We start from the raw sequence: 9,319 nt of genomic DNA on the forward strand, positions 1-9,319 counted from the left end.
TGTGCACGCGTGTATGTGTGTGTGAGTGCACGTTGTGTGAGAGTGAGTCTGTATGTGAGCGTGTGTGTGTGTGTGAGTGCACGTTGTGTGAGAGTGAGTCTGTGTGTGTGTGTGTGTGTGTGAGTGCGTGTTGTGTGAGAGTGAGTCTGTATGTGAGCGTGTGTGTGCGCGCGTGTATATGTGTGTGAGTGCACGTTGTGTGAGAGTGAGTCTGTATGTGAGCCTGTGTGTGTGTGTGTGTGAGTGCACGTTGTGTGAGAGTGAGTCTGTATGTGAGCGTGTGTGTGCGCGCGTGTATGTGTGTGTGAGTGCACGTTGTGTGAGAGTGAGTCTGTATGTGAGCGTGTGTGTGCGCGCGTGTGTGTGTGAGTGCACGTTGTGTGAGAGTGAGTCTGTATGTGAGCCTGTGTGTGTGTGTGTGTGAGTGCGTGTTGTGTGAGAGTGAGTCTGTATGTGAGCGTGTGTGTGTGTGTGTATATGTGTGTGAGTGCACGTTGTGTGAGAGTGAATCTGTATGTGAGCGTGTGTGTGCGCGCGTGTATATGTGTGAGTGCACGTTGTGTGAGAGTGAGTCTGTATGTGAGCGTGTGTGTGCGCGCGTGTATATGTGTGAGTGCACGTTGTGTGAGAGTGAGTCTGTGAGCCTGTGTGTGTGTGTGAGTGTGTGTTGTGTGAGAGTGAGTCTGTATGTGAGCGTGTGTGTGTGTGTGTGTGTGTGAGTGCGTGTTGTGTGAGAGTGGGCCTGTATGGGAATGTGTGTGTCTGTGTGTGAGTGTGTCTCTCTTTCTGTGTGTGTGTCGGGCTGGTTCGAGTGCGGTCCCAGTGGAGCCCCATGGGCCCACTCCCCCCGGAGCTCGGCCCCTGGGGGGGGTCATCTCGGCACGTGCAGAGATGAGCACGGACACACCTCCGTCACTCTGAGCCTCACAGGATAGAGAAGCGCTGTCTGACTTCACAGTTATGGGGACCAGATCAGATAACGCCCCCAGCGGTGGCTCGTGAACTACGGAGGCTGCCGTCCCAGGAGCCTTTGCTTGACCAAAGTATCAGATTAGACGCCAGGGCCGCCCAGCCCACCCTCACTCGGCATGGCCCAAGGAGCAGAAAGTAGAACAGGGGAGGAGCCTGGCAAGTCTTAGAAGGTGGGATGTGGAAACTTCATCTGAGTCTTGATCAGGAACTTGGCCTTGGCTCCGGGGGCGGGGGGAGGGCAGGGGGGTGCCTAGGCAGAGCAGCCCCGCCTGCAGCCCTGGGAGCAGACAGGAGGGGCAGGTGAGCCTCGGGGCCCCTCAGGAGCTACCTCCTTGGGGCTCAGCCGTGTCCTCTGACGCTTCTACTAGGATTCTTAGGACCAGATGCCGAACATCAGAAATTTAGTTATTTGTAGTCCATATTTTCTCAAGTCATTTAACCCTTTATTCTCCTCTGGTTTTCAAACGAAAGTCACCCCTGAAAATGTCAGCCCGTCTCACTGTGTTAGGGGCACTGGGAGGGCGTCTGTGTCTGCTCCTGGGCTTGAGTTTTCGGGGGCCGCGTTCTCCGGGCTCAGGTCCAGCAACAGACCGCACCCAGAGTCCCGATGGCAGGAGCCGGGCGGGCAGGGAATTCAGAGGAGACTCCTGTCCTGAGGATTCTCACTAGGCCTTGGAGGTGTTTGAGTTTTGATAATGAGGCGAGCCTTCCCTTGTCATGGATTTCACCTGTAACATCACCAGGAACGATCGTTTGCTCCAGTCGGGATGTGCTGCCCGTCTGGCTTCTAGAAATCAGTAGTGCTGCCGGCAGGAGTTGGCCCTGGCGCTTCAGGTGAGCTTGTTGACCTCTGCTCGATGCTGACGAAGCTGCTGTCTCGTGTGTTTCAGAGAAGAGCAGGCGCGGGAGCTTTACCGGAGGCTGAGGGAGAAGCCCCGAGGTGAGTGGGCCACCTCCCGTGTCCCTCGCTACCCGGGCACCAGGCCAGCCCCCCGCGGACCGTGCAACCCCATCCCTCTTTGCAGACCAGCGAACCGATGGCGACAGTCAGGAAATGGTACGGCTGCTCCTGCAGGCAATCCAAGGCTTTGAGAAGAAAGTGCGAGTGATCTATACGCAGCTCAGGTATCAGGCCGCCTTCCCTCCGGCAGGGCGGAGCGAGGAGGGGCGGCGGGCTGTGTGTGAGGCCTCGCCCACTCACCTGAGCCCCGCGGGACCTCCACCTGCAGCGGCCGAGCAGAGCCTTAACTGCCGGGGCTGCGTCCTGCTTCCTGCGACGTGCTTCCACGTGCCGCTGGAGCTTGTCACGTTTGTTCTTCACAGCAAGACTGTGGTCTGCAAGCAGAAGGCTCTGGAGCTGCTGCCCAAGGTGGAGGAGGTGGTGAGCTTAATGAGCGAGGACGAGAGGACTGTGGTTCGGCTGCAGGAGAAGCGGCAGAAGGAGCTCTGGAACCTCCTGAAGATCGCTTGTGTGAGTGACCCTCGGCCGGGCCCTGTGCTGCCGGCCCCCGCCCACGCGCCCGGCATGGGGACCGCGGGGCCCCCGCCAGCGCTCCGCTGCTGCTGCTCACTTTCTACTTCTCTGCTCCGTGACTTGGTGTGAGTGGGGAGGGGCGAGGTGGGCGCCTGTGTCCTTGTGTTACTTGTGCGTGTGGCGGCTGTGATAAATCATCACAGTTATTCTCACGGTCCTGGAGGCCAGAAGGCCGCCCTCAAGGTGTCGGCGGGGCCGGGCTCCCTCTGGAGGCTGGAGGGGAGAATCCCTCCTCCTTCCTCACCTCATCTTCGATTTCGGCGGCTCCCAGTACTCCTTGGCTTGTGGCAGCATCCCTCCCGTCTCTGCCTGTGTCTCCACGTGACCCTCTTCTCTGCGTCTCTTTTCTGAGTATCTCTTGTAAAAACACTTGTCGCTGGATTCAGGTCCCACCCAGATAGTCCAGGGTGATCTCATCACAGGCTCCTTAGCTACACCTGCAAAGATCCTTTTTCCAGGCGAGGTCATACGCCCAGGTTCCTGAAGATCTGCATGCAGCCCCCGCGGTGCGTGCCCGTGTGGCCTGAGCCGTGCCTGTGCCGTGCAGCACTCAGCCCGCACTTTCTGTGCCCGCCGTCTCAGCATAGCTGCGATCCCACTGAGTGTTGCTCAGAGAGAACCCTCAGCACAAAAGAGAGCCCCGGACAGAGAAGGGAGATGAGCCGGGTAAAAGCCGTGTCTTGGAAGCGAGCTGGTGGGACAGACCCCGCCGCCATGAGGGCTGCAGGGAAGTTGAGGAGGTGACAGCAGAGCGACTTGGTCACGGATCGGGGGCACACGGCTGCGTAAGGTGGAGTGGCCGCCGCAGCCTGGGGCGTCAGAACACCTTGGTCTCCTTCTGTCCCGCGGATGGTGCGAGTCACAGAAAGTCACTTAGGACCTTTGTGTGTCTGTCTTCTACTTGGAAAGAGTAAACACACCTTCCTTATAATTTCCTTGTAAGAGTTTGTTAAGCGACCTAACTAATGAAATAGAGCCCTCAGATCTCTCTGTATTTAGAATCTTTTTTTTTTTTAATATAAATTTACTTATTTATTTTTGGCTGCGTTGGGTCTTTGTTGCTGCGTGTGGGCTTTCTCTAGTTGCGGCGAGCAGGGGCTACTCTTTGTTGCGGTGCACAGGCTCTAGGTGCACGGGCTTCAGTAGTTGTGGCACGTGGGCTCAGTAGTTGTGGCACGTGGGCTCAGTAGTTGTGGCTCGCGGGCTCTAGAGTGCAGGCTCAGTATTTGTGGTGCACAGGCTTAGTTGCCCCGCAGCATGTGGGATCTTCCCGGACCAGGGATCAAACCCGTGTCCCCTGCATTGGCAGGCGAATTCTTAATCACTGCGCCGCCAGGGAAGCCCCTAGAAACTTTTACCAAAAAGCACACCTATAGATACAGAAACAGTTTCTAAACTGAAATGCAAACCATCAAATAGCGAAGTTGACCTATCTCTCCAGGAAGAGCCTGTGTCTCATGGCCAGTTGTCTCATGAGAAAATACCCTGGTGTGGTGACTGGGACTTAACCTGGCGGTCCAGTGGTTAAAGACTTCACCTTCCAATGCAGGGGTGTGGGTTGATCCCTCGTCGGGGAGCGAAAATTCCACATGCCTCTCAGCCCAAAAACCAAAACATAAAAAACAGAAGCAATATTGTAACAAATTCAATATAGACTTTAGAAAGGGTCCACATCGAAAAAAAAAAAAAAAACTTGAAAAAAAGAAAGTACCCTGGTGTGAATGCAAAATTTGAAACATCTGTTTGCCCCAAAACTGCTGACTCTCTTCCTGGTTTTGTCATCTAGAGCAAGGTCCGAGGTCCCGTCAGCGGAAGCCCAGACAGCATGAACACGTCCCGCCTGAGTCAGCCCAGCCAGCTGCTGTCGCAGCCTTGCCCAGCCCCTGACAGCTTACCCGAGGCCGTCAAGAAGAGGTGCGTCCCCGTTCGCCGCGCCCAGTGCAGGAGTCAGGGCGCGTCGGTCACCCGTCGGCGGGTCTGTGCGTGTTCCTCGGTGTTTGTTCCCTTTGCCGGGTGCTGTGGGGACAGATGTGGCGTTCTGCTCTCAGAGCTCCTCCTGACTTGCTGACTAAGGCTTCCTCGTCTGAGGTCGGGTTGCTCGTTGCTGGACGGGAGCCTTGGAAGTGCTGGCCAGTCCCCGCTTCCCGCGAGTCCGCCCGTCGCGGTCTGCTCGTAGAACCAGGTCCCTGAGGGCGTGCCCTGGCCTCCACGCCTGAGTCGCGTGTCACTGGTCCCTCCCGTGGCCTCTCCCTGCCCCACTCATCACCTGCACCCCTGCCGCAGAGCTGGGAGCAGAGCCCCAGAGCCCTTCTGGCGAACTTTTCCCTCCCTGCTTCCCGCCTAGTGCTGCCTCCAGGCTCCTCTGGTCAAATCAGTCTTCACAGGAGACCATTTTGATCGAGTTATTCCTCAGGTTATTTAGGGACCAGCCACGGCTTCCTGCTGCCTCGGGGTCCAAGCCTGAGCCTTCTCACGCCTTCACGCCACCTCCCCATTCTGACCCACTGCTCCCGGGCAGACTCCTGGCTCCTCCGTCACGGGTCTTAAAGTCTGGTCCAGACCAGCAGCATCGGCGGGTTCTGGGTACTTGCCAGAAATGCAGATTCGGGGTCAGGAGCTCGGGGTGGGGCCGAGCAGTCCTGTTGAACCAGCCCTGGCTGACCCTCCCGCACCCTGAAGTTCCAGAACCTCGGCTCCGCTGACACCTTTCCCCAGAGCCATCCTCCCTCTGCGCCCACCTCCTCCACGGCCCTGACACACGAGCACAGGGATCCTTCTCCTCCTGGACGTGGTTAAAATCGGTTCCTGTGGGCAGATCTATAGAAGAGAAAATAGATTAATGATTGCCGAGGGCAGGGCGCGGGGCAGGAATGGGGAGTGACTGACGACAGGTACAAGGTTTCTTCTTGGGTGATGAAAACGTTCCAAAACTGGATTACCAGGATGGTTGCACAACTCCATAAATGTACTCGAACTATGGAATTGTGCACCTTAAGTGGGTGAACTTTATGGTTTGTAAATTTATCTCAATACAGCTGTTTTTAAAAATCCTGTTCCTGTACTTGGGGGGTTTGTAGCCTGTACTGTTTTGGATTTTTTATGTTTAATTTTTTTTAATTTTTTATTTATTTTGCCGCTTGGCTGGCGGGATCTTAGTTCTCCGACCAGGGATTGAACCCGGGTCCTCAACAGTGAAAGCACAGAGTCCTAACCACTGGACCGCCAGGGAAGTCCCTGTTTTGGATTCTTAATTCTCTCCCCAGCTTACTGTTAGCTCCTTGAGGATGGTAACCAGGTCCCGCGCCTCTCACGGGGCCTCTGGGGCCGGCCCGGAGCCTGGAGCCTGGTTAGTAGCCCATGGATGAGTCTGGGCAGCGCTGTGCCCTGTTCCTTCCATCAGTGCCCCCTTCACAGTGAGAGGAGGGGATCGAGGGCCCTTCCTCCTGGATCTGTCACTCTCTTTCCATGAGATCCTCAAAGCTCTGGAGAAGTCGTCCCGGGGGCCCAGGCCGCTGTCTGTGTCTCCACGCCCTCGAGCCGAGGTTAGAAAGGACAGACGGCTCGCTCTGCTTTCCTGTTTCTCACCGCGGCCGGTTCTCAGGGGGACACGTGCATTTCTCATCAGAGAGAAGGAGAGAGCGCAGTAAACAAATCAGTTCCCAGAACTTGCTTCCCCCAGATCTCAGCGAGCTGGGGACACCTGGGGAAATTGCATGGTGTGTATATTTTTGTCCAATTCAAAAAGTGGAAAACAGGTGATTTGGGAGAGATCTTCAGATTGTGGCAGTTTGGAGAGAATCTAGTTAAGTCAGAAAGAGCTTTGGTATTAAGCCGGATCGCTGCTTTTCCACGTTGTGAACAGTGGTGCTCGTAGCTGGATTCGAGCTTCTGTAACGGCACTCAACTAGACGGATGAAATCACTTAGGCAATAACATGGTGTTTTAAGACACTCAGCCTCAGAATAATTATTTAATTTTTAAAATCTTTCCAGAAGCTCTTTAGCATATTTGCAAACACTTTTGAAAAGTTAACATTGACCACGTTCTAATAATTCAATCATTTTTCTTAGTGAAGACCTCGTGGCTGAAGCACACACCCTGTGCGCCCAGCTGGAAAACGCCCTACAGGACACCATGAAGGAGCAGGACCAGAGCTTAAGGGTAATGGCCCGTGGGAACCCCCGCTGCTCCACGTCCTTTCTTTCTGCAGCAAACGAGAAAAAGCAGATCGAAAGGCAATGCCGTGCTTCCTCGATCTCAGTGTACACTTAGGATTTTCTAGTGCATACTTCTTATTCCCCATGATAACAGTGCTGATGACTGGTGAATGTGTGCAGGTACTTTATGTGCTTTATCTCATTTCATCCTCACTGTACTTGATCCTTACGAGGAAGGTAGCATCGCTGTGAGAAGGCCTTTCCCCTGGTGCACCTTCTGTACAATTGCCGGGCGTCTGTGTGTGGGGTGCAGTGCTGGGCTCCGGGAACAGAGCAAGAGCCCGTCACCACCCCGCCTCTCAGGGACTCGGGGCTTAGCAGTCCTAGTTGTAGGGAGGCTGACCTAAAGAAAAACGAGTCCAGATGCAGGTATGTTGAGACAAAGCTGAAGTTGCTGAGAGGATGCTAAATCATTCGCTTGGCTCTTTGGCCTTTTCCTGCCGATACGGTCACATGCTAGCGTCTCCGGAACTTCTTATTTTGGGGAAGAATCGGAGGGGATACTGCTCGTTGTAATCACTTCTTATTTATTCAAGTGTCCTTCTCTGGTTTGGGGCTCTCTGTGTCTCTTCTTGCTGTTCTTCCTCCTCCGAGCCGTGTATATTCCAATCCTTTCACTGCCCGTTTGCACTTCTGCCAGAGGAAAAGGAAGTCTGACCAGGCCATTTCACCTGGCGAGGTTGGAGGTCGAGAGCTGAGATTAGCCCAGGGTACCAGCTGCCCGCAGTGAGCATGAGTTGGTGCTGGGAGCTGCAGTAATAATACTTAAATCGCCTTCCCGGAATCTCAGGGCTCCAAGCCCATCCGAAGAAAAGCTCCGGCACGGTTTTGCAGACGTAGCTCTAGCTCAGGGGTACCCTGCAGAAACAAGACTGTCTTAACGAGAGGCATTTAATTTCCTTCTAAACGGTGCTGGTTGCCTCCCAAAGAAGGCAGATGTCTGGGTGGCCTCGGTGTCTTTAACGTGCCCGTTGACTTTCAGTCTCTAGACTGGAGCTGGTTGCAGTCGGGGGAGGAAGAGCAGCACAGCCTGCAGCGGGCCTCCTGATGGTGGGCGGCCCCGACCCCGCTGGGCTGCCCGGCCCGAGGCCCCCGGGGCCCCGCTGCATCGCGCCCGGTGTCCTCGGCACCCAGATGGAGACCTCGCTTCCCCAGCAGCCGTGACCGCCGCCGTGGACCGAGGGTGCAGCCCTCCGTGGCAGTGCCAGCAGCTTGTCTGCACGCCGGACGTCCTCCGCCACAGAGGCCCAGCAGACGTGGACGCCGAGCGCGGCGTCCGGGGAGATGGAGCCACGGCGGCCGCTGCCTCTGCGCGGAGACAAGTGCTCCAAGTATGGTGGCTGCACAGACCACTGGCCGCACGTCTAACTGACTTTCAGGACGAAGTGTGAACGGCACTTGGTGCTAGCTGTGCTCTCCTGACCCCTCCTGATCTCCAGAGGCCTCATCCACCTGTCTTCACAGCTAAGGTTTCATCGGGATCCGGCTTCTCTCGAAACCGTGGCTTCGGCCCGGCCCGGTCCTCCCTCCTCTTCTGATTTCACGGCTGCTAACGTTTTCCTTCTGCCTACGACCTTGGGCCAGGTTGGGTGAGTGCTGCTTTCCCCGTCCGGAGTCTCTCCAGCCAGAGTGAGTCGCTGGTGCCAGGAGGGGAGAGCATCTCCCTTCCTGTGGGTCCCAAAGAGTCCCCGGGAGCAAGCTGCCATGGAGAAGAGGGAAAGAAGAGGAAGGTGTCTGTCAACCACCAGCTTGCTGACCCCTGTGCCCACACCCCCTGTCCATGGGTGTGGCGGGGTGGACGGGGCAGTTCCCATCCCTCGTATCATCCAACGGTATTATTAAATGGATTTATATTTAAAAAGCAGATTCTCTATGTTGTAGCATGACTCAAATCCCACAGTCTATTTTTATAATACCTCTGGTTGGGACTTCTGAACTCAAAGTCCAACTTTAATGGAAAGTTTTATGAAATTGAAGGGTGCCTGATCAAACAGTGCCCGAGCACCAGCACTGCCTCTTTGACGTTTCACAAAAGCTGCTCCTTCCTATAACAGCAGGAAAGCAAAGTGAGTTCAGATGAAAACAAACAGGCAAGTTTGGTTGGAGAAGAAAGTGGGACGAGAAGAGTTTCACAGAGTGCCTTACATGGAGGCGGTACAGTGGGTTCTGTGTCAGGGAAGTTTGGGAAACGCTTCATGCTTTAACTGCCTCTTGGAGATTCACCTTGTGCACTGGTTTATTAAAGAATCTGAAAGATCTATAATAATAAACTGGCTTAAATCTGCCTAAATCCACTGTTTACCCAACTCATTTGACAGTAGAGCCTTTTTTTTTCTCCCGGGTGCATGTAACATTGATTAACGTCCCAAAGAGCTGAGTTTGATAAAGCGTGATTTTGGAAACACCGGTGAGGAGCACAGTGGGACATTATACCAGAAAGGTAGGCTGGGATGGGGTCAGATTAGGGAGGGAATGAATGTGGAGTTAAGAGTCAGGGGCTGATTTTATAGGCATTTGGGAGCCACTGAAGAATTTTGAGCAAGGAAGGACATCACCAAAGCTAATGTTTAAAACGAGTGATGTAACTAGAATATGC

The 9,319-nt window shown here is 54.8% G+C and overlaps 1 protein-coding gene across 4 annotated transcripts in view; it reads left to right on the forward strand.

Annotated features, from left to right (window-relative positions):
• IKBKB (inhibitor of nuclear factor kappa B kinase subunit beta) overlaps positions 1 to 9,013 on the forward strand; it is a 50,681-nt gene extending 41,668 nt beyond the window's left edge. For 3 of the 4 annotated variants that reach the window (XM_059909675.1, XM_059909677.1, XM_059909676.1), the window contains exons 17-22: positions 1,863 to 1,912; positions 1,998 to 2,097; positions 2,296 to 2,443; positions 4,293 to 4,420; positions 6,577 to 6,667; positions 7,706 to 9,013. In XM_059909675.1, coding sequence (XP_059765658.1) covers positions 1,863 to 1,912; positions 1,998 to 2,097; positions 2,296 to 2,443; positions 4,293 to 4,420; positions 6,577 to 6,667; positions 7,706 to 7,771 — 583 coding nt within the window. In that variant the 3' untranslated portion in view covers positions 7,772 to 9,013. Of the gene's footprint in view, positions 1 to 1,862; positions 1,913 to 1,997; positions 2,098 to 2,295; positions 2,444 to 4,292; positions 4,421 to 6,576; positions 6,668 to 7,705 lie in introns of those variants that run through there. The other variant, XM_059909678.1, reaches the window with a different exon arrangement.
• The last annotated feature ends 306 nt before the right edge of the window (positions 9,014 to 9,319 follow it).

Source organism: Balaenoptera ricei, chromosome 21 (assembly GCF_028023285.1).
Source record: "Balaenoptera ricei isolate mBalRic1 chromosome 21, mBalRic1.hap2, whole genome shotgun sequence".
NCBI classification, from domain to species: domain Eukaryota; kingdom Metazoa; phylum Chordata; class Mammalia; order Artiodactyla; family Balaenopteridae; genus Balaenoptera; species Balaenoptera ricei.